Source organism: Miniopterus schreibersii (genome assembly GCF_964146895.1).
Source record: "Miniopterus schreibersii genome assembly, chromosome: 2".
In the NCBI taxonomy this organism is placed as follows: domain Eukaryota; kingdom Metazoa; phylum Chordata; class Mammalia; order Chiroptera; family Miniopteridae; genus Miniopterus; species Miniopterus schreibersii.
In genome coordinates, this window is record NC_138102.1 from 141,936,987 (window position 1) to 141,963,331 (window position 26,345).

Genomic DNA, 26,345 nt, shown 5'->3' on the forward strand with positions numbered 1-26,345 from the left:
GCAGCGGGGACCTGGATCCCCTCCCTGGACGGAGCTGAGCGCGGCCGCGCGGAAGGTTCGGTGCCGGCTGAACGGCGCCTGGTTCCCTTTCCTTTCTCGCAGTGGGGTCCCGGCCTGGGGCTCGGGAATGGCCGTGAACTTGACTTTCAACTTTGAGAAGGGCAGATGACTAACCCAGGGAGGGAAAGGCGGCTGCTGAGAGCACCGCCTTTTTAACCACTCCAGCCCTAGGCTTGAGGGAACGTGGCTTGGGGTCCCCGTCCGGAACCCCCCGCTCCACTCTCCAAGCTTCCGAAATGAAACAGCCTCAGGCGGCACCTTGGGGCGGGCTGCGCGACCCGCCCCACCGACCCCGCACTCCCGCCCCAGGTGCGAGCCTCCGGGGCCTCAGGGCGCGGCCGGCGGCCGAGGGTCCCCTCCCCGCCCCCACCCCGGCTCCCGGCGCCCGGCTCCCTCCCTTCCCGGCCCGCCCCCGGCGGCGGCCGAGCGCGGTGCAGCGTGCGGCAAAGCTCTTTGCATAAATTATGCTCATGACGCAGCTTCTAAAAAAATCCAAGTAGCAGAAGGAGGGAAAAAAGCGGGGAGAGGGAAAAGGGGGGGGCCGTAGAAGGGGGAAAAGAAGAAAAATATATATACCTGACCGCCCGCGCCCCCACCCCCTCACCCCAGCTTTCCCTACCCGCTCCCCGGCCGTCCCGCCTCCGCCCAGCGCAGCCCGCGGAGTCCCCTTCGGCTCTGCCCATCCCGGGCTGGGGGCCCGGGGGCGGCGGTGCCGACCGGTTCCCGGGCCGAGCCGAGCCCAGCCAAGCCGCACTGGCTCCTTTGTCTGCCGGCGGCGGCCGCCCCGGCCCCGGCCCCGGCCCCCGACCCCCCGGCCCGGGCTGTGAGATGAATCTCTAATCCGCGGCCGCCGGGCACCCAGGACGGAGGCGGCTCGGTCTTGGGCTCGGGTAAGTAGCGGGGTCTGGGGCGGGGAGGGGTTTGCACGGAGGGGGAGGGGGCCGGGCAGGGGAGGTTTCGGGTTTGGTTAATATGCAATGCCCGTAATTAGCATAATTTATATATTTATGATAAAGAGAAAAAACGCCTGGGGCCGGGGCGCCTGGATGCTGGGCCGGGCGGCGGGGAGCCCCGGGAGCGGGGCAGCCGCCTCCGCCTGGGGCCGGAGAGCCGGAGGGCCGCGCCCTCGCCCGTCCGCCCGCCGCCGGGGACCCCGGGAGGGGAGGGAGGGGGCGGCCGCCAGGTGGACCCCGTAGGGAGCTTGCATCTGGCCCCTCCCGGTTTCTGCCCCTAGAGCCCAGGTTGGGTACAGACCATAGAGAACATTCTATGCACAAGACCCTGTGGCTACCAGGAGCGGATTCTCGCCCCCGGGGGGACCCAGACGCCTGGGTTCCCGGCGGTTAAGGTCTGCTGAGGCGGCCAGGGCGACCTGTCACAATTCTCCCCGATCACAATAGGCCGGGAGGACTGGTGGGACTCAGGGTTAGGGACCCGGCGTCGCTGGAAGGGCGAGGGAGTGGTGGGAGGGCCACCATCGAGCAGAGCAAGAGTGCTTCATAAATATTTAATAACAATATTATTATTAATAAATCGTCACAATAAGGGGCCCAATATGTGTTCCCTGGGCATTCTCACCTGGCAAGTCCAAGGGAGCCTCAAGATGCCTAGTAAAGCTCCACTTTAGCATTGAGATCCCTCACTCAGCTGTGATTGGAAGCTTAAAACCTGCACAGAATAGCCTCAGCTGCTGGGCAGGGGATCTCAGATGTGGTCAGGAAGCCTTCCTGGGCTAATGAAAGAAGTTCTTTGCAGAGATTTTAGCTTCATTTGCTGTTTCTGAGCCCTTGTTCCAAAAGTAGAGGCTAGTCTTCGATTGTTCATAGATATTTATCTCTCCTCCCCTTGTCTTGGTAGCCTAAGGCAGCCAACATTGACAAGCAGGGCCTTCTGAGGAATAATTCCATATAGTATTCCATTTTGGTTGAAGTACTGGTGCTCAGGGTGATATTTCTGTGACCTCGCTGGTACTTCTTTGCGTATCTGCAGTAGAACTTCATTCATTTGTTCACTGCTCCAACAAAAATACCTAGTATGTACCACACTCTGAACAATACAGATAGAACTTTCTCTGTCATGGAGTTTTCGTTTCAGTTTGGGGGACAGGCAGGTCTTTCTTCTCCTTCGTATTGATCCTCACCCAAGGATATTTTTCCATTGCTTTTCAGAGAAAGTGGAAGGGGGGGAGAGAGAGGGGAACATGGATGTGATAGAGACACATGGATTGGTTGCCTCCCTCACATGCCCTGACTGGGGCCTGGGATTGAGCCCGCAACCGAGGTACATGCCCTTGGCCAGAATTGAACTGGGACCCTTCAGTCCGCAGGCTGACACTCTAACCACTGAGCCAAACCTGCTAGGGCTGGACAGGCAGATCTTAAACAAGATAATATCATGTGATGTGTGTGTGAGACGGGCCTGTTTCTTCTGTTGGAGGTACTACTTGGCAATTAAGAAAAAGTGAGAGAAAAAATTTGCTTCTCTAAGGGTTCTCTGCATTATTAGGGAACACAGGATTAGATCATAGCCTCCTCCCCAAGAAACTCATGACAGTAATCTTTTACATTTTTTATAACACTTTACGATTAAAATATTTTATATGCATGCTTTACTTCAATTAAAAATATAGCAGTAGCCTGGCCGTCATGGCTTAGCAGTTGAGTGTCAACCTATGATCCAGGAGATGGAGGTTCAATTCCAGGTCAGGGCACATGCCAAGGTTGCTTGCTTGATCCCCAGTAGGAGGCGTGCAGGAGGTGGCCAATCAATGACTCTCTCATCATTGATGTTTCTATCTCCCTCTCCCTTCCTCTTGCTGAAATTAATAAAGATATATTTTAAAAATAATAATAGCAATAACAATTACATATTGTTTGCTGTGTGTCGGGCCCTGTTCTAAGGGCCTTACATAAATGTTATCAATTTAATCCTCACAATAATCCATGAGATGGGTATTGTAATTTAGCTCCATTTTACAGATAAGGAAACTGAGGCTTAGAGGGGGTTATCTGAGGCAGAAGCAGTACTCAACTTGGGTCTTCTGCCTTTAAACCCCAAACTCTTTCTGTGTCAAAATGAGGGTCAGTGAGGCCACAAAGGGAATGGTACCCAGGACCAATGTATGTAAATTTTTCTGAGCACTTATGTTCTGGGCATTGATCTAAATTTTTAACATGCATTAATTTATTCAATCCTCATAATAACCCTCTGAAGTAGGTGCTATTACTCTCATTTTTTTCTCCTCATTTAAAAAAATTTTTTTAATTGATTTTTAGAGGGAAAGGAAGGGAGAAAGGGAGAAACATCCATGTGGAAGGGGAACATGGATCAGCTGCCTCCTGCACGCCCCCTATTGAGGTTAAGCTCCGAAACCTGGGCATGTGCCCTGACTGAGAATCAAACCCCAACCTTTTGGTACATGAGATGATGCCCAACCAACTGAGCCACACTCGCCAAAGCTACTACTCTCATTTTTACAGATGAAGAAACCAAGGCACTTAAATCATCTGTCCCAATTCCCACAGCTAGTAAATATCAAAGCTGAGCGGATCCTTACTGTAATACTATGTGTAAAGGGCCTGGGTCCCAATTAATGATGATTCTTTTTCAGTAGGTGGGAGGGGAAATCTGTGTCCTGGGGCCAGAAATGGAGAAGGGTAGGAGGACGTACAGAAAGCCCATCAGGCAGTGACAACTTGAAAGAGGTAGCAGCCTGCCTGGAGTCTGAAGATTTAAGAGCAGGGCAAGTAATACTTGTGTGCAGAAGGGCATGTGGTGTTTCTTCACACTAGGTCCTAAAGCTGTGTGGACCAGGATCATTATGATAAGAAGTGGGGGGTTTCTGGGCTTATTAGAAGGGAGAGCCAACAGGATTTGCTGAAGGAGTAGACATGAGAGAAGAGAGAAGGCAAAGATGATGGCAAGGTTTTTGGCCTGAGCATCTGGAATGATAAAGCTGCATGCAGGTGGAACAGATTGGGATGGAAATCAGGAGTTTGGTTTTAAACTTGTTGAGTATGAGATGATATGAGCAATCAGTAGGCCGTTGGATGTGTGAGTCTAAAGTTCCCAGGTGAGGTCCAAACAAGATTTAGATTTGGTGGTTGTCAGACTGGGGAGGAGGGAAAGAGTGGATTGTCTGCCCTGTTCAGCTCAGCTCCAGCTACCAGTCTATACCTATTCTCCTGCTTCCTGGCCTTGTGGTCTACTTGAATGGCAACTCTGCAGAAGGTAAGTGGGTGCACAATTTAAATATAAAAGTGATGTAGAGCTGAAGATGCTGATGTCTACAAACAGCCTAGCCTGTGAGAATTATATCAAAAATGTGAAAGGTTCCCCAGGTGGGCGTGGCTCAGTGATTGAGGGTTGACCTAGGATCCAGGAGATCGAGGTTCAATCCCCAGTCGGGGCACATGCCCGGGTTGCGGGCTTGGTCCCCAGTCGGGGGCGTGCAGGAGGCAGCTGATCAATGACTCTCTCATCATTGATGTTTCTATCTCTCTCTCCCGTCCTCTTTCTGAAATCAATAAAAATATATAATAAATAAATAAATGTCAGTTGAGAAAAGATTTAAAAAAATGTAAAAGGTAATTTCCCTTAAAAAAAAAAAAAAGTGACTTTATACCAATTGAATACCAGTAAAACTAATTTCAGCTCAAGCAGCCATTCCTTGGGCTCACCTGACTTCATTCAGAGTACCTCCACCCCCCAAAAACGACTGGGTAGTGAGAAGGTGTTTTACACCTTGAAAACCTCAACCACATTAAGTGTTAAGGGAGTGAGTAAAACCACAGAAATGAGTCTGAATTAAGTTCTGTTTTCCTCTACTTGGCACAAGACTCTTCACACATAAAATTTCATGTCTGAAGCACATGCCACTCTAGAACAGGGGCAAAGGGACCACACAAACTTCATTGGGTATCCTGTCTGTGCATCCGCTACCACTCGTATCCATCTACCCTGACACCAAAACATACAGTATTATAGTTATCTTTTTATTGCCCTGACTCCCATATTAGACTGTAGACTTCTTCTTTTTTCTTTTAAGATTTTTTGTTTTGTTGTTGTTTTTGTTTGTTTTTTAGAGAGAGAAGGGAGAGTGAGAGAGAAACATTGATGTGAGAGCAAAACATCGATTGGCCGCCTCCCACACGCCCCCTACCAGGAATCGAACCCACAACCTTTTGATGCACAGGAGAGCGCCAGCCAGCTGAGCCACACCCAGCCAGGGCTTCTTCCTTTCTTTTTTAAATAAGAGAAAGTTTATTTAGAAAGTTACAGAGGTAGAAGTGAGTTGTAGAAGGAATGGGCTTAGGAGGCAAGTTACAGAGTCAAAAGAAGGACCCTTGGAGCTTAAGAGAGAGTAAGGTAACGTGTCTGGAACGTGTCTGGAGGAAAAGAGCGAGGGGAAAGGCCCAGGTGTGCTCTGGGGAGGGAGAGCCACTAGACTGTAGGCTTCTTGACAGAGCTGGGGAATGTGTTTTTCCCCTATTGTGTCCCCAACACCCAGCACATAGTAGCCACTAAAATATTTGTTCAATTAATGAAGGATAAAGCTTTTCAGGACTTTTTCTAATATGAGCTCAGGCTATTTTAGGGGGTTCTGATTTGGTTGGGATTTCCCAGTGCTCCTTTGGGTGTCTTGGAATGTTGTCCTAAGCCAAAAGCAGTTCCTAAAGGACAGATAAGTAGAACCAGGTCCTCTAACTCATCTCAGTCCTCTCCACTGAAAGTCCTGCATAGTCCTTGACCTTGTGAGTTTTAGGTGGTAGGCAAATGCCTCAGTACCATGCAGTTTGTTCTCCCCTCCCCGAGGTTGCCTGCATTTTTAGATCTTAGCACGAGGAAGCCAGGGATAAGTGAGCCATCTGTTAGCCAAGCCAGGTGCCCTGCAAGGTTTGCTTCGGGTGTTTTTCAAACTCAAATCACTGGAGAAAGAAGGCAAAGGAGGGGGCTCTGGGTGGACTCTAGCTAACCCTCCCAGCTTTAACCAGAATTGTCCAAATTATTTTTTAGTCATTATTTGAATTTTTAAAATATTTCTTTAAATGTTTTTTCCTTTGACACATTTATTCAAAATACTAAATTTTCATTTTAGAACTTGGTTTATATAACAGAGTGCCCTAAATTGATCATCAGGATACCTTTCTCTAAACCAGAGATTTTCAAACGGTATGCTACAAGAATTTTTAAAACACGTACTACCTGACTGTTTAGTCAAGGGCACTGACCTCTTTTTTCTGAGATTGTCAAATAAATAACAACATCCAACACAACAGCTGTCTAATGTGAAAGGATCAAAATTATACTTTGTCAGATGGGCAAAAAATATAATGTATTTTTTGTGTGGCGTAGAATTTTAGTAATTAGTTTATGTGATTTGAACACCTATAAATTTTTCTTCGTTTCTGTTATAGTGTAACAATTGATCAACCCTAGTGGCCTGAGTGAAGCTGAGTTTCCTGTCCTCCTCAGACCTAGCTACAACTTCTCCCCTTCTTTATCAGCAACCATAACTGAGACAGGTCATTCTCTGATCTATCCATTTTGACTATTGTAGATTTAGCCTCTGAAGAAGGTCTTCTTTCTCCCGAATCTGCTTCACCAATTTTGTTTTTTCTTTATTTAATTCTTGTTTTTATTCTTTTTCTTTTTTTTCTTCTTCTTCTTCTTATTATTTTTTCTTTTTCTTCAATTTTTTTTTTTTAAATTCTTGTTTTTAAACATTCTGATTCACAAAAATCATTTGGAGATGACTGCATGACCCAGTATCAAGTGATTGAGATTCACATGCATTGATGAAAATGTTCCAGAACTAAATAGTGATAATGGCTGCACAACACTGTGAATGTGTTAACATCTACTGAGTTGTACATTTTATTTTTTAATTTTTTAAAAATATATCTGCGTGGCTCAGTGGTTGAGCATCGACCTAGGATCCAGGAGATCGGGGTTCGATTCCTGGTGAGGGCACATGCCCTGGTTGCGGGCTAGGCAGCCGATCAACGACTCTCTCATCATTGATGTTTCTGTCTCTCTCTCTCCCCCCTCCTTTCCCCTCTCTGAAATCAATAAAGATACATTTAAATATATATATATACACACACACACACACGTATATATATATCTTTATTGATTTCAGGAAGAGGGAGGGAGAGGGAGAGAGAGAGATAGAAACATCAATGCTGAGAGAGTCATTGATCAGCTGCTTGCTGCACACCCCCTACTGGGGATCCAGCCTGCAACCCCGGGCCAAGAATCGAACCTCGATCTCCTGGGTCCTAGGTCGATCGATGCTCAACCACTGAGCCAGGCCCAGCTGGGCTGAGTTGTACATTTTAAAATGATGAATTTTATGTTATGTGGATTTTGTCTCACTCAATAAAAACACTCAAAAAAGTAAAACAAACAAATGATTCAGGGATGAAAGAGGAAGAAGGGAAAGATGAAGGATCCAGAACCCTTCTCTGAGCTTAGTTTCCTCATCTATATGGTGATAATAATTCCCCCAGCCCCCAGCTGGCACAAGTAATACATGAATTAGTTACATAAAATGCTTTGCACAGTAGGCACTCAAATGTTAATTGCCACCTTTTCTATATAAGTGTCCAAACCTATTTGTCCCCTTTATTACCTTTATTTCTTATGACTGTATGGTGTGTGGCTTCAGCCAGAAAACTTATTCTTACAAGGGCTTCTCCCACTCCTCACTGCATTTGGCAGGCTGTTCTACCATCTGGGATGTTGTCCTGCCTCCAGTGTGAAAGGCTAGTATGGTCCTTGGGCCACTGCCACAAGATTACCTGAGAGCTGATTCTGTGGGGCCCACCTGCTGGATCATAGTCTGGGGATTGTTCTGGGTGAATCTGGGAGTCTGTGTTTTTTAATAAGTGTTCCAGTGATGATCATGCATATTACAGTTTGAGACTAATGTGATTTTTTTGTTTGTTTTTGTTTTAAATATGTTTTTATTAATTTTTTAGAGAGAGAGGAAGGGAGAGGGAGAGACAGAAACATCAGTTGGCTGCCTCCTGCATGCCCCTTACTGAGGATTGAGCCCACAATCTGGGCATGTGCCCTGACCAGGAATCTAACTGGTGACCTCTTGGTGCATGGGACATTGATGCTCAATCTACTGAGCCACACCGGCAGGTCGAGACTAATGTTTTTTTGGTTTGTTTTTGAGGGTTTTCAAAATATGTCTTTATTGATTTCAGAGAGAGGAAAGGAGAGGGAGAGAGGGAGATAGAAACATCAATGATGAGAGAGTCATTGATCGGCTGCAGCCCGCAACCCGGGCATGTGCCCTGACTGGGAATCGAACCCTGATCGCCTGGATCCTAGGTCGACGCTCAACCACTGAGCCACGCCCGGCCGGGCAACTAATGTTTTAATTTATTCCTATTTTTACCATCTCTTCCAGGAAGTCTGCTCAGACTCCTTCCCTGAGAAGTACTCTGACACCCAGAGTGCTCCTTATCCAGGTCTGAGGTTCTGAGTGTCTGGATCAGAGTTACCTTGGGTTCCGCTGAGTCTTCTCTCTCCCAATGGATGGGAGAGTACCCAGGGACAATGCCTGGCCTCCTCTTGTCACCCTGGTTCTTCCTCTTTCCATCCTCCCCCCCCCCCCCCCCGTTTCTCCTGAGTGTAGGTTCTCCTGGGATGCTTTAGGAAACAAGACACTGTAAAGTCCTTAGAATCCTTTTCATCTGCAAATATTTGAAAGAACTTAGCTTCTCTCTCTTCCTCCCATTCTACTTCTGACTTTTTGAGATGATATGGAAATTGTACTACTGTGTCATATCAACCTTTGCTTTTCCCATCCCATTTCACCCCACAGGATGTGCTAAGTGTGGGCCTGCCGCCACCCCACCCTGACAGGCGACCATGGATCCAGGAGCTGGCCCAGAGTCATCTCTGACTGTCAATGAGCAGGTATCTTCTGGGGCAGGAAGAGGTGGGAGAGTGAGGGTGAGGGACCAAGTGGTGTGGGAAAGTAGGAAGACCCCATAGAGCCTCTCATTTTCTGTTTCTTTCTTTTCTTTTCTTTTTAAAATATGCTTTTATTGACTTCAGAGAGAGGAAGGGAGAGAGATAGAAGCATCAATGATGAGAGAGTCATTGATCGGCTGCCTCCTACATGCCCCCTGCTGGGGATGGAGCCCCCAACCCCGGCATGTGCCCTGACCAGGAATAGAACTGTGACCTGCTGGTTCATAGGCCGATGCTCAGCCACTGAGCAACACCAGCTGGGCCAGTTGTCTGTTTTTTACCAAAGTTCATGGTCACCTCACCTGTCCAGGTGTAGTTGCTAGCTAGGATTTCTCTGGGGCTGAGTTTGAGAATTTAAGCTGTGACTTTAAAAAGAGAAATTAAAATGTACAAATATGTATAAGCTTACATGGGGAAAGATTTGGACATTGGGTAATTTGCTCTTAATTTTTTCTTCTTGCTTATATATATTTTCTAATTTTTCTGCAATGACCATTTATTACTTATGTAATTTTAAAAAATTTTTTTTACTAATTTTGCTTTGTTTTGTTTTAGAGAAAGAGAAAGGAAGAGGGGGAGAGAGAGAGAGAGAGAGAGAGAGAGAGAGAGAGAGAGAGAAACATCGATGTGAGAGAGAGACATTGATTGATTGCCTCCCACATGCACCCTGACTGGGGATTCAACCCTTAACCTGGGTATGTGCCCTTACCAGGAATCAAACCTGTGACTTTTCTTTTTTTTTTCTTCTTTCTTTTTTAATATATCTTTATTGATTTCAGAGAGAGGAAGGGAGAGGGAGAGAGAGAGACAGAAACATCAATGATGAGAGAGTCATTGATCGGCTGCAGCCCGCAACCCGGGCATGTGCCCTGATCGGGAACCGAACCCTGATTGCCTGGATCCTAGGTCGACGCTCAACCGCTGAGCCACGCCCGGCTGGGCAAACCTGTGACCTTTCGGTGCATGGGATGACGCTCAACCAACTGAGCCACATGGGCCAGGGCACTTATGTAATTTTTAAAAGGAGAAAAAAGATTAACAACTCTTAAAATGTTAATTGGAGTGAAGTCCTTCATAGGGCAAGTTTGAGTCAGAAAGGCAACTGCCTTGGGGGGGTTATTTCACTCCAACTCCCCTGATGGGTCACATTGTCACTTTTTCCAGCAGAATCTCTGGCTGGATCCAATTTTCAGGCTTAAGGACTGTGTTATGGGAGTGGCTTCAGGCACAGGCCAAAAGCAGGGGAGGCTGGACACAGAGCTTTTCAATGTACAGAGTGTCCCTGACTTTTGAATGGCCCAGTTGGAAGCATTTTGGTGCCAGAGTTAAAAATCTGAGTTCTGGTTGTATGACCAGGGGAAGAAGATCGTGTTCTGAGGAGGCCCAGGGGCCTCCTGCATTGCTGAGGCATGGAGGTCCCCTTCAAGGTCAGAACAGCCCACAGCAGATGGCACAACTGTAGCCACAGGCCCACAGGGTATACAAACCCCAGTCCAGGGGGGTGGGGTGAGAGGCTACGTCTTCAGGATTCAGGAAGTTAGCTTGCAGGGAAATCTTGCCCTTTACCCCAGAGTTTTGGAAGTAAAGGAATCACGAGCTGAGAAAGTTACTCAACATGTGGAGCATTTGTTTTCCACTGCTTTATCTTTGAGGGAACTTTTGTAAGGTTTCAAGGGACGTCAAACAGGATTTGCTTCTTGGCCCAGCTTAAGCTTTGGATAATGTGTTGGGAGCCCTCATAGCCACACACCAATATCCTAGCAGCCGAGAGGACATCCTTGGAAGGCTGTGGAATAGACCTTTTACCACTCCCTGAACCAAGTCCACAAAAGGGAGCAAATAGAAATATCCTCAAGCGGTTTGGCTCTGGGGGACTTTTTCCAGCTTGTGTCAGGCCCTGCCCCCTGTCCCCAGGGCTAATTTGCCCTAGCTGCCCCTTCTTTGGAATCAGGGAGCTGCAGCCTCCCCCAGGTTCTGGAATTCTCACAGAGCACACAGTGCTCAGGACAGGAAGTCCGCCTCCTCAGGTGCCCTTCCTCTGTTCCCCTCATACCCAAAGCTTTGGTCCCTAGGGGGGTCTAAATCAGCCCCTCCTCCAGCAGTGTCCCCTGTCCTCTGTTTGCAGGTCATCGTGATGTCAGGCCATGAGACCATCCGTGTGCTGGAAGTTGGAGTGGATGCCCAGATCCCTGCTGAGGAGGAGGGCAAAGGACTGGAAGGTGTGGCCACCGAGGGCTCCCAGAGCGGAGGCCCTGCTGAAGCCGGTGAACCTGCTGGTGAAGCTGGGCCAGACAACCCAGACTCCTCTGCAGACGCAACTGGTACGAGGCCATTGGCCCCATCTGGCATTGTTCCACCTGGGTCCCTCTCTGTGGTTCCCTGGGGAGCCAGCACAAGTCCTTGAGGCCTAGGTGGCTTTTGGATCTTGTCTTCCTGTCCACTGGACAGCCTCTGGCTATGGCCTGTACTTCTGGTCAGCTGCTAGGGCTGTCCTGTACTTCTTGTCCCTGGAACTTTAGTTCTGGTTTCAGTCACTTCCAGGCCTAAACTGGGATGGGTCAGGGTGAGGGGGTGGAGAGTGGCAGGGCTCAGCTGAGGGGATTGAATAAACCTCAGAGAGGGCTCCTAGGTCTAAACCAGACCCTCAGGCAGAGAGAACTAGATCTTTAGGATCACAGCCCTTCCGACTCAGTACCTGCTGTGGTAAAGCCGGGAGATCCCAGAAACTGGGGATGGGAGTGCATCTTACGTACTTTGGACTAATGGTGTAGGTTAGGTATGACCTTGCAGAATTCCAGCTTCTTAGTCCCAGCTGGGCTTGTGTTGAGTCAAGCTTGGTGGACTTATTTCTGCTTGCTGCCCTCCAAAGATGACTTGAAGGCGTGAGGTTGATTCTCCTACACAGAAATGGATATGGCTGATCCTCCCACACTGTCTCCCCTCATTATCTGCAGTGGGGCTGTTCTAGAGGCTGGGGCTGGTACAGGCACTGCTCTCTGGCCACAGGGCACCATTTCATGGACTTTCCTCATTAACACCTTGCAGAACAGACGTCTCTTTTTGCCAGAGGCTTGAGGCCTCCCTTGTCAGTTTCCCCAGAACACCAGGATTCATCTCTTCTTGTCTTCTGCTTATCTTCCCTTCCCTAGATTGGAGATCTGGGCTGGTTGGAGTAGGCTAAGAGGGGGAGCCAAGAAGACAGCCAATGAGCATAGACAGGCTTCAGGGAAACAGCAACTACTTAACAAAGAAACCTCAAGACCTCACATCCTTTGCTCTACCTGCAAATTAGTGTGTAGATTCATTTGGGACCCTTGTAACTTGACTTATTTCCCTCCCTTTTGAATAAAGAAATGACAGGAGACATGACCATCTCCCCCTTGCCTGGAAATGTTCTGCTTCCACATCGAGGCCAGGATGGGGCATTTCCCCTTGTTCCTGTGGGCCAGTGCCCTAGAGATCAGGCAAGGAAGACAACTGTTTTTTGTCTCAGCCATCTTTCCCACCCCTTTCCATTGTGGGGCTGGAGGCCCTTTTCAGAAAAGTTGGGAGGAGTCCCAGGTTTATCCACAGTGCCTTGACTTCCCTTTTTACCCCGTAATGATATCCTGTATCTCATTTCCTCTGGTGCCTTCATTCTGCTCCTTATCCAGGCCTGCTCTCAGACGCAGATCCTAAGTCAATTATCTGCACCTTAGCATGAGTGTTTGTGGTCGGGTGCATCTTATTCCGGAGGTTCCTACACTTCAGCCTTTCACGAAATTTTTCTCTATAAAGGAATTTTAATCATTGTCAAGCAGATAAGGGAGGTATTTTGATGGTGCCTGCTGAGAAACTTCCAGCTTAGACTGTGGCCTTAATGGGACCTTTCTAGATATGCAGTATCAAGAAGCATTTCTTCTTAAAACAAAGTAATAGGAAACTTTTTCAGGGTGAAAAAAAATCTAGTAATTTATGGCACTCTAAATTACTACCCAGTCCTGTGACACATACATATGTTTATAGTTGTGACCACTGAGGGTAGACTGTGTAGTATGACACCATCGTATTATTTCAGATACACTTTTCCTTTACTGACTTAGATTCACAAACTTGTTCTGGTTTGGGCTATTGCCAGACTGTCTGGTTTTTTATTGTCATAACCAGTGCTGCTTTGAATGTCTTTGAACTGGTCCTTTGAAAAAATGTTTTCTTTGAGGTATATATAGTCCACTCAAATTCTTTTTGAAGAGAAATCAATTATTTGTATAGGAAGAAGTCATCACATGAAAAAAATACAAACTCTTCCTATCAATGAGAGAAAAAGTAATTGGCTATGAGGTACTACAGGCCTGTTAAGCCAGAAAAATCAGCAGTGATAAGCGCTAAACTGGATGATGCAGTGGAGAAACAGGTACATTGTTGATGTTTCTGTGAATTGGTTTAGTCTCTCTGAAAAGCAGTCTAGCAGGAGGTGACAAAAGCCCTAAATGTGTGCAAACCCTTGGACCCCTTGGTCCTACTTTGGAAATATATTCTAATAAAATGAATATTTCATTTCTCTGGATGGTAAGCTTTTATCATTTGTGTTTATCATATTCCTACTTTTCACTTTCCTTTTTATAATTCATTATATTTGTCAGGCAAAATATTTTTTAAATTTTCCTAGGTTTGGATTATTCTTTTTTTATTTTTCATTATTGATTTCAGAGAGAGAGAGAGAAACATCAATGATGAGAGTCATTGAAGTCATTGATCGGCTGCCTCCTGCACACCCCCTGCCTCGAGCCCACCACATGGGCATGTGCCCTGACTGGGAATCCAACCGCCATCTCCTGGATCCTAGGTCGATGTTCAACCGCTGAGCCACACCAGCTGGGCTGGATTATTTTCTTCACTGATATTTTTTTCAGTAGTTGGAAATGCATCTCCCCTCTGCAGTGGAGTTAAATTTGCCATTTTGTTTTCACTTAGTATTTTATAAGGCTTTTGTTGCTGCTTGCTTATCTCTTTAATTCCTTAAACAGCCTGAGTTTCTTTCTTATGTACTATGAGCAATACAGTCCTGAGTAAGGCCGGTGCCTTTCCAGATTAAAACATGGGCTGGGGAGTGCAGGGCTGGGTTATCTAATTCCGTGGTTCCCACTGTGGCTGTGTGCTGTATTGAAAGGGAGCTTTAAAAGATTAAGAAGTGTAAATTGCCAGTTATGAAAACAATCACGGGGATGTAAAATACAGCATAGGGAATGTAGTCAATAATATTGTAATAATTGTGTATGACATCAGAGGGGTATTAGACTTCTAGGGGTGATCACTTTATAAGTTATATAAATGTCTTAATCACTGTGATGTACACTTGAAATTAATAGTATTGATTGTCAACTATAATTGAAACATTAAAAAAATTTTTAAAAAAAAAGAGAAGAGAGGTTACTGGCCTCCACTCCCAGACATTCTAATTCAGTAAGCCTAGGTTAAGGCCTGGAAATCCATGCCCAGCCAGTGTTAAGAGGCCACTGATATGGTCTAATACCCATCACCCAATACCTAGGCTCCTTTTAATGTCTCGCCATATATAAATATATATATATAATAACCCTTTTCCTCATTGTGTGGCTTTGAAGAGGCTACCTGGTGGGGATCCCCAATACCTGACAAACCTAGGCAGCAAGAGGAAGCTATAATCTGGATGAAAAGCTTTGGTTCACAGGAAGTTCCTTTAGACGCTCACTGAAGCTGCTTCTCAGACTTCAGACCTCAGGGGCTGGCAGAGAAAAGCTACCTGGCCTGGAGAGCCGCTGTGACCCTGAGTGTGACAAAGACATGCCCAGTTCTCAGGGACTGTCATTTCAAGGACTTCACCCTGCAGAATCCTTGCCCCTTCCCCAAGCCAGCACCTGCATCCAAAAAGTAGCCTGAAGATGGGCTGAGCAATGGTCCGATTGCTGGATGAGCCAAGGGACGCCACTCCCGTTGATTCTATCTAGCTCCTTTTCTCCCAGAGACATGTTTACCTCAGGCCCCTTTACTGGTTAGGTGACAGGTGACAGGGTTCTGTAGAGCCAGGGAATGAAAAACATAGCCAGGCCTGCATTTTCTTCATCTAAATGTGGGAAGAAGAGCTCCTGTATTCTAGGTCTGGCACAGGGTTCTCCAGCCTCACTACCAGTAGCATTTGGGAAGCTGCCTTCTGGGCCAGGGAAAGGCAGTGATTGGCCTCGGGTTATGCAGAAATACAATGTAAGGCTGAGAGTTGCCACTTGAAGCTGTGGACAGGAAATTCTAGTCCGGTGACCCCTCTTCTCACACCAAGCTCACTCTTTGTCCTTTCTCTAAATGTCACATGAAGCAAAGTCACTCCCGGGAATCCCTTCGAGTCCTGCACCTGCTGTCGCCACCTTCAGCCAAGCCCCAAGCCAGCCTCAGGCATCGCAGACCCTGACGCCACTGGCTGTACAAGCTGCCCCCCAGGTAAGAGCCACCCCTGGGAGCTGGACAGAGAGTAGTGGGCAGAAGCAAGGCATGGGACCACCAAGATGAAGTGGCCATGGGATCTGGAAACTTCACGAGGCAGGACAGGGATGGGGCTGTGGCTTGAGGGAGGGAGTCCCCTACTAGGCACCCCCGGCCTCTCCCCTGCCCCAGATCAGGCTCACTGGGAAAAGTAGATTGTTTGACAATTTCCTTGGGTCCAGCAAGGATTGCAGAGATTACATTAACTCTTTCATGCCATAGGCTGTTCTGTTAATCTAATGACTGACTGAGTGAATATCCTGTCAGTCCTTCCAGTGGATGCCTGGAAGTTAACGCATTGTTGACAGTCCTTATTGGGGGGGGGGGGGGCCCAGCACAGTGAGCAGCCTCCAGGATCCTCCAGGTGTGCTAAGCTCCCTGTGACCTTTCCCTATAAGCACAGATTTTTGAGGTGTTCCTCAAGGGTAGCCTCCATCAGAGCTTCTCAGAAGCCTCTGTGGGCCCTTGACCACTTGGTTCCATCAGCTCCTGCCCCCTGCTTTCTGGCCACAAAGCGTTGGTCCTGTGGGTAAGGGCTCAAGGAAGGCTGGGGGCAGCTGTCTGTAGTGGAAGAGGCCTGTGCACCCTCTGCTGTCCTGTGAGCAGGGCCAGGTCTTGTCCTCGATTTGGGCTGCTGCTTTGAAGGCAGGCTAGTCTGGTCAGTCACCCCTCTCAAGGTTGAGCCTCTGGCTAGGGCTTGTCTCTTCCCCGCCCTCATTCGGCCTTTTCCCCACTGCCCTCAGAATGCTTTGTTTGTGCTCAACTGGGTCTGAGAGACCCAGTGTTTGCGCTGTCAATGTTGATTTTTTTTTTATTTTCTCTTTTCTTTTTGAAATCTTGTTTGCTTTTGCAGGTCTTGACTCAGGAAAACTTAGCCACAGTTCTGACAGGAGTTATGGTTCCAGCAGGGGCAGTTACTCAACCTCTTCTTATCCCCATCAGTATTGCAGGTCAAGTGGCTGGTCAGCAGGGGCTGGCCGTGTGGACAATTCCTACAGCAACCGTGGCTGCCCTCCCAGGACTGACCGCTGCTTCTCCTACGGGGGGAATTTTCAAGCCACCTTTAGCCAGTCTCCAAGGTAACGGCAACTCTCCCCAGGACTGCACCAGGCCCCCCACCACCTACCACTACCATTCCTGCACGCGGGCTTGCCATGTTGGACTCAGAACCCGCAGCCCACCCAGGGCGACAGCCCTGGATTCTGGATCCAGTGTCCCAGGCACCCAGCCACAGAGCTGCTGCAGCACCTCGGGACTATAGGACATGACACCATGCTGGCCCAGCAGGCCTCTCTTACTTCAGCCAACTGTCTGAGACCGCCCCCTCCCCCTACGCCAGAAGTCACCCCATGACCAGCCTCCTGAGAAGGACTGCAAGAAGATGCAACTTCTGGTTTTGAACCTACGCGTCTCCAGGCCCACGGGAGGGGGGATGAGAGATGTGGGCGTGTGCTGCCCCCTACAAGGATCAAGGGAATCACAGCTGCCTGTCCCCCTGCCCCACTGCCCCAGCCCCTCTCGTTCTTGTGCCAGATCCCTTGGGATTGGAGCTGCTCTGGGCTGCTGCTAGGCATTTGAGCACCTCTGTCTCTGCCTTGCTCCATAGCAGCGGCCGTGCTGAACACCGCTCTCCCGGCACCCGTACAAGCTGCCCCACCGGTACAGGCCTCCTCGCCCGCCCAGCCCCGGCCACCAGCTCAGCCCCAGACGCTGTTCCAGACCCCGCCGATGCTGCAGACCACGCCTGCAATCCTACCGCAGCCCACTGCTGCCACCGCTACTGCCCCCACCCCCAAGCCAGTGGACACCCCCCCGCAGATCACCATCCAGCCTGCAGGCTTCGCATTTAGCCCAGGAATCGTAAGCTGCTGCCGCCCTCACCCAGGGCTGACCAGGGATGGATCTAATCTTGGGCCAAGGGTGGAACTGACAGGGAGGAAGGAGGTGGAGGACCGGCCCCCTGAGGATACAGCTGTTTTACAGCACATCAGCAGAGATGGGCTCCCTCTGAAGCCTTCTCCTTGCAGTTGCCAGCCTGTCCATCCCAGATACAAGCAGACAACCTCTGCCAAGAACATGAACGACTGGACCAGCCTTGGAGGGTGGGATGATATCTGGGGATTGCAAATTTGTGAGCTGTCGCTAAGGTGGAGCTAGAGGCTCACAGCCCCATGCCAGCGTTTGTCCAGTGTGGCTCCTGGCTTAGCAGTGGAGCTGTTAGATGTGACTAGAATCACATCAGCCGCTCCAGTCTGGCACTTCTACCCTCCCAGGCCTGGCCTGAAAGATTAGCCAGAGTTACTCTTCCATGGCTTTGACCTCACCCTTCCTGGCTAACCCCCTGGCACCCCTAGCCCTGGATACTATTCAGCTGGTAGACATGGGCCTGCAGCCCACATTCATATCTGCCCCATATCCCTACCTCCCCACCCCAATGCCTTGAGCCCTCTTCCCCCTGCCTTGGGCTCTTTCTGTCCCCTCAGCCTCTGAGCAAGGCTCTTCCTCCACCCACAGATCAGTGCTGCTTCCCTCGGGGGACAAACCCAGATCCTGGGCTCCCTCACTACAACTCCGGTCATTGCCAACGCCATTCCCAGCATGCCAGGGATCAGCAGTCAGATCCTCACCAATGCTCAGGGACAGGCAAGTGGTTAAAGCCAGGGCTGAGGAATGGGGGCTGTGGAGAAGCTGGTGGGGGGACCAGGACTTGGGCTGAGGGTCATAGAAACTCAAACAGGGTGTCAGACTGCTGTTCATATCTCCTGTGTGGCAGCTCTCTGCTGATCCTGAGACCAGGCAAGGGCATAGCCACTGCCTTGCCCTCAAGGCACCCAGTCTAGTTGAGGTGAACACCCACTTTATTTGTGGCCACAGTCTGTGCTGGGTGCCTTCTCTCACATCATCTTGCTTTGTTTTGAGTATAGATCTATTAGGTAGAGATTTTTATTCCCATTTTACAGGGAAGAAGGCTGAGGTTCAGCAAAATTAAACCACACAGCTAAACTGTAGCAGAGCAGGGGTTCACATCCAGGTCTGTATACCTCCACATGCAGACCCGTTCCTGCTCCATCGCAGTTCTAGAGATAGAATAGAGGAAGCAGCCCCCAGACTGTGAATCCTTCACCTTATTGAGGTGGAAACTGAGGCCAACGGGCTAAGTGATTCGTCTAAGTCCCTTCCCCTGCCAGTGTGGGGATTTGGGTTGGAGGTGGAGCTGGACACTGCCCTCACACTTAGAGTCCCTGCTTTATTTCCTCCCAGGTTATTGGAACGCTTCCGTGGGTAGTGAACTCGGCTAGTGTGGCAGCACCAGCACCAGCCCAAAGCCTGCAGGTCCAGGCTGTGACCCCCCAGCTGCTGTTGAACGCCCAGGGCCAGGTGATTGCAACCCTGGCCAGCAGCCCCCTGCCTCCACCTGTGGCTATCCGGAAGCCAAGCACGCCTGAGTCCCCTGCTAAGAGTGAGGTACAAGGGCTGGGGTTGGGGATGGGGGCAGGCAGTGCTACCTGGCATGGGCTGCCTCTCTTCAGATTATGGGCAGGACAAGATTATTTTCTGAAACCCCTGGGAAAGCAGGGCACCTCCCCAAAGTGAGGGGAGGTCCAGGGTAGAAGGCTCACATGAGTCCCACATGCTATGCCCAGGGAAACAGCACCCCCCGCCCCTGACCCCTGACCCACACACACCACAAACTTGTCTATGTACCCTCAGAAGCTAATGCCATTCTAAGAAGGCCTGGGAGGAGGTGGTCAAAGTAAACTTGATCAGCTCCAGGGTGAACAAACCTCTGGAACAGTCCTGGGAGGTTAGTTCTGCATCCCTCCCTCTTCCCCCTTCATCCCTCCACCCCTCACTCTGTACCCTGGCTTTGATGATTCACTTATTTGTTCATTCGAGGAGCAGTTTTTGAGTGCCTGCTATATTCTAGGTGCTGGAGCTGTAGAAATGAATGAGATGCTCTCCCAGCCTTAGGTAGCCCAGCGCTGGGGACAAGTACAAGGCAGCCTGACAAAGACTATGATGGGGGCGTAATAAGGGGACCCAGAGAAGGGAGCTGTCAACAGACTGGGGAGTTCAACAAGGCTTCATAGAGAAGGGACATTGAACTAATCCAAAGGGATGAGTTGGATGAGAGAGTATTTTATCTTTAGGAAATTGCAAGAAGTATAGTGTGCAGGGGTTCTCAAACCTGAGTGTGTGTCAGAACCACCTGGAGGGCTTGTTGGGATGCAGGTTCCCAGGCCCCCCCCCCGCCCCGAGTTTCTTATTCAGGAGGTCTGGAGTGGGGCCCAGGAATTCCCCTTTCTAACAAGTTCCCAGGGGTTGAGCCCGTGGGTCTTAGATGTGGTGCACTGCTTGCCGGCTTTGTGAATAACCTCAGCCTTGTCTGTAGAATGGAGATTATAAGAAGGGTGTGAGGACTGAAGGACAGATTGCACCTAGGCAATTAACAGTCTGGTGCACAGGAAGCACTTGAAAAGCAGTGTTTTTATTGTTATCACTATTATTAGCTAGTGAGGGGTCATGGAAGGGTTTTTAGTAGGGAAATGGCTGACTAAATGTGCATTTAAAAAATTTCTGCTGTCGCCTGGGTAGAGGCAAGACTGGACTGTGATGAGACTTGAGTCCTTGTCGCCTGTTAGGAGGCAGCTTAAACAGCTCTAGCAAGAGACCAGGGACTCTGCACTAAGGCTGAGGCGCTGAGAAGCGTGAAGGAGTAGACCTGGGAGCTACCAAGAGGTAGAACCCGGGGAACAGGACCCATCCTAGAGAAATTTCAACTTTCCAGGAAGCTTTTAAAAAAACACTAATTTTATATAGTTATAGTTTCTTCTGATTATAAATGATACATGATTTTTATAAATATTCCAAGATTATGTGTAGTGTAAAAATGTAAAAATCCCTTCTAGTACACCTCCATTGTTTCCCCTGGAAATTTATATGTATTTTTAAAAACAAATATTCCATAAACCTGTTTTTCACCTGACTTTTTTTTTTTTCACTTAGCACTGTGACTCTGAGCTTTTTCCTTGTCAGTATTTAAGAAATATACCTTATTCTTTTAAATGGCTGCACAATATCTCATTGTAGGGAGGTCCTAGGTGTCATTTGACAGTTTCCTATTAATCGATGTTTGGACCTGGGAGACTCTAAAATCAGGTTAGATTTCTCCTCTGAGGGCAGAGATTTGAGAGAAGTTGTGTCAAGGGTGGACACTTGTGGGGCTTTGACCAAGTGTATTAAACCTTCCCGAGCCTCTGACCTGCCAGTGTCACAGGTGGCCATAGAGGCTCCAGCTGGGCGGGACATGTTGCTGTGCTTATTTCAGAGGTCATTATCACTGGGTGGGTGATAATAAGTAGCTTCTAGTCTTGCTTTTTGATGGGGCACAGGTAGGAGTGTAGACTTCATGCCCATTTTTGCCCCTGTCTCTGATCCATGCAGGGACTTCAACCCCCTGAGCTGGGCAGGTGGGCAACAGGGGCTTGTTGGCTCTCTTCTCATAGGTGCAGCCCATCCAGCCTACGCCAGCCGTGCCGCCACCTGCTGTGGTCATCGCCAGCCCAGCCCCAGCGGCCAAGCCATCTGCCTCTGCTCCCATCCCAATTACCTGCTCAGAGACGCCCACTGTCAGCCAGTTGGTGTCTAGTAAGTGGCTCTTGGAGGAGGTTGTGGAGAACAAGAGAGGCATTTATTTGGACACTCTGACCTTTTTGGATGCTGCTCTCCTTGATCAAGTTCCTGGAGTCCAGAGGGGAAAGGCAGATGCTTAATGCCGGGGACTGGCTTTATTATGCCTGTGGAGCTGGATTCTAGGCATGATGATAGTGGAGGCTGTTTCTCCGTTGCTTGTCTCTCCTGTGGATTTCACCTAGTATTTGAGGAATGTGGGTGGCCTTCAGGTGTGCTCTGGGGCCAGCGTAGAGAGAATGGGGAAGGTCAGCAGTTAGAGCTGAAAGAACTTAAAAATAAACCTCTACCTCTAGACAAGTTGGTCCAGCCCCCCCCCCCAGTCTTGTTTGTCTTGGGGACGAGGTTAATGAGGGTCTTAAGGGTGTGCAGGCCTTTGGCCATGTGTCCTCATCATTCTGCACCAGGCCAGGCCACTGAGCCAGATAAGCCGTGATGATTTTCTGTCCTCTGAACTCACCCCTGATCCCTTCCTCTGGCCTAGAGCCACATACGCCAAGTCTGGATGAGGACGGGATCAACTTAGAAGAGATCCGGGAGTTTGCCAAGAACTTTAAGATCCGGCGGCTGTCCCTGGGCCTCACACAGACCCAGGTGGGTCAGGCTCTGACTGCAACAGAAGGCCCAGCCTACAGCCAGTCAGCCATCTGCCGGTGAGTAAGGCTGCCTGGGCAAGGTCAGGGCCTGCTCGGGTGCCTGGTGCCACTAGGTATTCACAGGGCCCTCGGTATCTGACCCCTTTATACTCCCTTGCTCCTGCCTTCTTCCAAATAAGGAAGGAAGCTTTAAGGGTAAGATATGAATACCTAGAGTAGCTAAAGACTGATCAGGTCCTCTGAGGGGCCTCTGATGTTTGTCCTCTAATCCTGAGCATTTACATAGTCCTTTTCTGGGAACCCAAGACCCTAACTTGTTCAGGAATCCTAGAGGGAGGGAGTACAGCTTATGAAATGAGTCACAAAGGTGGGAACTTCAGTTCTGGCTTGGTCTCAACTGTACCCCACCATCACCCCTATCATGCTCCCGTCTCTCTGTCTTATAAAGCATGACTCTAAAGTGATGTAACTGGCTTCTGTGTGCAGCATATAAACTGGCTCTTGTGCCAGTATCATAGGAGGGGTAGCAGAGGATTTCAAACAAGAATGAGTGCATGGTTCAAGGATGGCCGAAAGGTTTCATCTTTCTTCCAATTCCATAGATAGACTACAGTGACTGTTAGACTCAGTGTCATGTTGGGAAGTCTGTAGTCACATGTGGGCTCTGACTTGGTGATGCTGCTATGAGTGTAGTTAGAGGAGGACAGCACTCATGATGTCCATTTGCTGTGTCTGGAGGCCTCTCAAGATAACACCTCAAAGGACCTCACTTATTTGGGTGTGAAAGTTCTAGAATGGTTGTTCATATAGCAGACTTACTGTTATCACTGCACTACTGAACTGAGGCCATGGGAATGGTCCCTGTGTTATGATCTGAGATACAGGACAATCTGAGAAGTCTGGGCTTAATCAAGCCAGGGGGTTCTTGGTGGGAGTGGTGAGGAGCAGCCCCTTGAGGACACATCTGGCGTGAGGAGTAAGACACTCTCACCGTCCCTTGCTGGGCTTGGGTCACCTACAGGTTTGAGAAGCTGGATATCACACCCAAGAGTGCCCAGAAGCTGAAGCCGGTGCTGGAGAAGTGGCTGAATGAAGCTGAACTCCGGAACCAGGAAGGCCAGCAGAACCTGATGGAGTTCGTGGGAGGTGAGCCATCCAAGAAACGCAAACGCCGCACCTCCTTCACCCCCCAAGCCATAGTGGCTCTCAATGCCTACTTCGAGAAGAACCCACTGCCTACTGGCCAGGAAATCACGGAGATTGCTAAGGAGCTCAACTATGACCGGGAGGTCGTGCGGGTCTGGTTCTGCAATCGGCGCCAGACACTCAAGAACACCAGCAAGCTGAACGTCTTTCAGATCCCTTAGGGCTCAGCCCCCAGCCCTGTGTTCCCGCACTTTGTACGTGTCCCTTGGCACTCGGCTGCAGCCACGGCCGTGACAGCACCTGTCATTCTGCTACATGTGGCTGTGCTTGTCCTGGGTCTTGAGACTCCACCATGTGCATGCCTGTCAGCTGCCTCTCTCCTGTTCCCCACATATTGCACATCGTGGGGAGGGCAGAGGGGCGCACTGAGAGCACCAGGCTATGGGCTGGTCATGCTGAGGGAGTGGATTTGTGGTGTCACTTAAAGAAGCACTTTGCGAATGTGGTTTTTGAAGGGTGAAGTCTGGTTGAGAACCAGAAACTCCCCGTCTTTGGGGTAGGGCTGCAGCAGCCCCTAAGGACTGGCCATTAGCTCCTATTTTCAATGGCATCTCTTTCCACCCTCTCTTCTTTGCTCCTCTGTGTAAGTGTGGCAGGTACGGCAGCTCGTCCAGTAGAACCACAGCCTCACCCCTCTGCAGGCACACTATCCCCTGAAAGGATCCAAGAGACACAGTTCTGAAAAGTGTGATGTGCTGCTCAGAAGGTCAGACTCAGTGTCTGTCTTGACCTCGAGGTCAGAAGGTTCCACAGCCCTGGGGCCAGAACATGTCACCTCCTCTCCCACCTCTCCCTGGTCCTTTGGAGGAAAATTGCACTAAAGCAGAACCTTTTCTTTTGTAATCCATGTGAACTCTAGCTGTCCTGGAGTTGACCTGGGCCTGTGGCAGGTTGGGAACTTAGTACATAAGGCCATTCTTCCAGATTTTAATCTAATATCTGACCATGACCATCTCCCCCCAAAACAGTGTGGGTTAAGAGAACTTGCAGCCTGGAAAATCCCCTTCCCAAGCAAGCAGGCACTTTGGAGAAAAATGAGGAAAGAAGTGCTGACTCTTTCTCTTGTCCTCATATTCTTCCCAACCCAGGACTCTGGCCCTCTCAGAAGGGGCAAATTAAACAAAAAAACAGGCAACAAGGCCTAGGGGAAAGGCCAACATCCAGAAAGAGCTGATGGCAGCCCACCCAGGAAGGTCTCTTGTGGAAAGTGACTTAACTCTAATTTTCTTTGTAGCTTTAAGCCTTGGATCCTGGAAGAGAAATCTTATTTTGTCCAGAGTCTTAGACCCTGTGTTTGTGTAAGTAATCTCCCCAGTGCTCCACTGAACCAAGAATACCCCTGGAAAAGGATGAATTTTGCCTCTAGAGAGGGTAACTATGACACATTGTGGGTTGGCGACTCATCCGAGCTCCTCAGTGAGTTTCCCAGCCTCACTGTGGCCAGATAACCCCTGGAACTCAGCACGTGACTCCAGGAAGTCTGGAGAGCGCTAAGAGCTTTGCTTAGATGATTCCAGCCTTGCTGTGTAGAGCATCCCTAAAGGGCCACAAGTCACAGGGGTCAGCCACCAGCTCTCTTCACTACTTCTGTACAGGTCTCTAGCAGCTGCCCTCACATGATACACCCCGAGGAAGTGACTGTCAGGCACGGGCACATCTCCAATTCTGCTGGTCACTGGCAACCATCTCCTAGCCTAGCTTCCTCTGGCATCCTGTTTCCTTTCCTGCCTACAACTGTCCCTTCTAGGCCCTGCAGTACCAGCATGGCCACCCTCTTGGTAGCCCTGCCAGTGGGAAGAAAGTTGTGTGTCAAATGGCCACACACACACTCCCACCCCACTGCACTGGGACCAACCAACCTGACAGAGTGAGGAAGCAGGTGTGCATCTTGCCTGTGCCAGCTTCCCAGGAGAAAATGTCTTCAAGGGGGAGGCTGCACACCCAAGTTCAGGGTTATCAACCTAGTCTCAATGAGATGAAGGGAGGGGCGTTGTAAATAAGTTTTCAGCACCAGTTAAAGTACTAGAGTTTGTTAAGGATTCAGTGATTTACACATCAATAAATTAGAGCAGCAATTTTCAACCTTTTTCATCTCATGGCACACGCTACTAAAATTTTGCACACCAAAAAATATGTTTTTTTCCAATCTGACAAAAAGGTATAATTTTGATTCAGTCACACCAAATGGCTATTGTGTTGGCTTTTGTCATTTTTTTATTTGACAGTCTAAGGGAAAAGAGGTCAGTGCCCCTGACTAAATAGTTAGGTATTGCATGTGTTAAAAATTCTTGTGGCACGCCATCTGAAAATCTCTGAATTACAGAGATACAGGTTTTTACCCTCAAACAGTTGTGTTCAGATATGCTATCTCCCAGGTGGATCATGGCTGGTACCCTTGGAGTAGCATATAATCTGGGGTGTGTCCATGGCAGTGGCTGTGCAGGACACCATCTGTCTGGTGTCAGGGCAGGAAAAAGATAATGAACTGCTGCTGGTCTAAATTAGGCATGGCCATGCTTTCTCTGCTCCTCCCTCATCTAAATCCGCCTTCCCAAGGCTAGGCTAGAGCTAAACCATTTTCTCCTCTGCAGAAAGGATGGGCAGATCTTTCAGAGGAACAATTACCAGGGGCAGAATATTCGCAGGCTGAATTCCCCAGGCAGGAGGGCGCAGGCTTTCCAGAAATGTCCCCAAAGTGGAGCTTACCAGCCTATGATGATCTCTTTCCTGCTTCCTCACTGTAACCTCCCCCCCACCCCCTCCGGGGAAGCAGCTATGACCCTGAGGCGGGTTTTCTGTTTTGTTTTTGATAGCATCAGACTCTAAAGGAGTTGATATAAATTTGCTTTGAAAGCACCTTTCTGGACTTAAAGCCAGAGCTCAGTGGCTCCTTTGCCTTGGAAAGGCAGGAGAAAGGGCAGAACATGTTTTACTGTTTGCTTGTGGTTTTGTTTGTTTTTGTTTTTAGTGAAAGAAAGACCAAAACTTTCTGTGGCCTGGTGAATTAGCCAAGGCCTTTGACCCTGCACTATGCATGGAATTTTATCCGGGTGGGGTCCAGGGAAAGAATTTGGCCAAATGGATTGGGGAACACACTTGAATTTGGAATGAGAGTCCCTGATGTTTGTGTCCTTGGAAACCTGATCACCTTCCTATGCCTAGATTCCCCTCCTGTCTCAGGCCAGGCTCTGACAGTGAGGTTCTGACTGTCCCCAACATGGTGCAAAACCTGCTGAGGGCTGGAGTGAGGGCTGGGGAGGGGAGAAACACTTGCTGTAGTTGTGTGGAATAAACAGTATTTTTCTTTTG

At 49.1% G+C, this 26,345-nt stretch overlaps 1 protein-coding gene across 5 annotated transcripts; it reads left to right on the top strand.

The window, feature by feature from the left end:
- Positions 1 to 717: 717 nt before the first annotated feature.
- POU6F1 (POU class 6 homeobox 1) lies at positions 718 to 26,345 on the top strand. 5 transcript variants are annotated; one of them, XM_081129200.1, is made up of 12 exons: positions 3,934 to 4,290; positions 6,477 to 6,584; positions 8,900 to 8,994; positions 11,177 to 11,372; positions 15,380 to 15,501; positions 16,486 to 16,622; positions 17,150 to 17,403; positions 18,058 to 18,186; positions 18,805 to 19,008; positions 21,051 to 21,192; positions 21,719 to 21,887; positions 22,852 to 26,345. In XM_081129200.1, exons 7-12 carry the CDS (start codon positions 17,272 to 17,274, stop codon positions 23,195 to 23,197), a joined length of 1,122 nt encoding a protein of 373 aa, XP_080985326.1. In that variant the 5' UTR covers positions 3,934 to 4,290; positions 6,477 to 6,584; positions 8,900 to 8,994; positions 11,177 to 11,372; positions 15,380 to 15,501; positions 16,486 to 16,622; positions 17,150 to 17,271; the 3' UTR covers positions 23,198 to 26,345. The 5 variants fall into 5 exon arrangements, with proteins under 5 accessions (XP_080985322.1, XP_080985324.1, XP_080985325.1 ...); XM_081129197.1 differs by having other exon boundaries at positions 4,100 to 4,290; positions 16,397 to 16,622; XM_081129196.1 differs by lacking the exons at positions 3,934 to 4,290; positions 6,477 to 6,584 and adding an exon at positions 718 to 950 and having other exon boundaries at positions 16,397 to 16,622.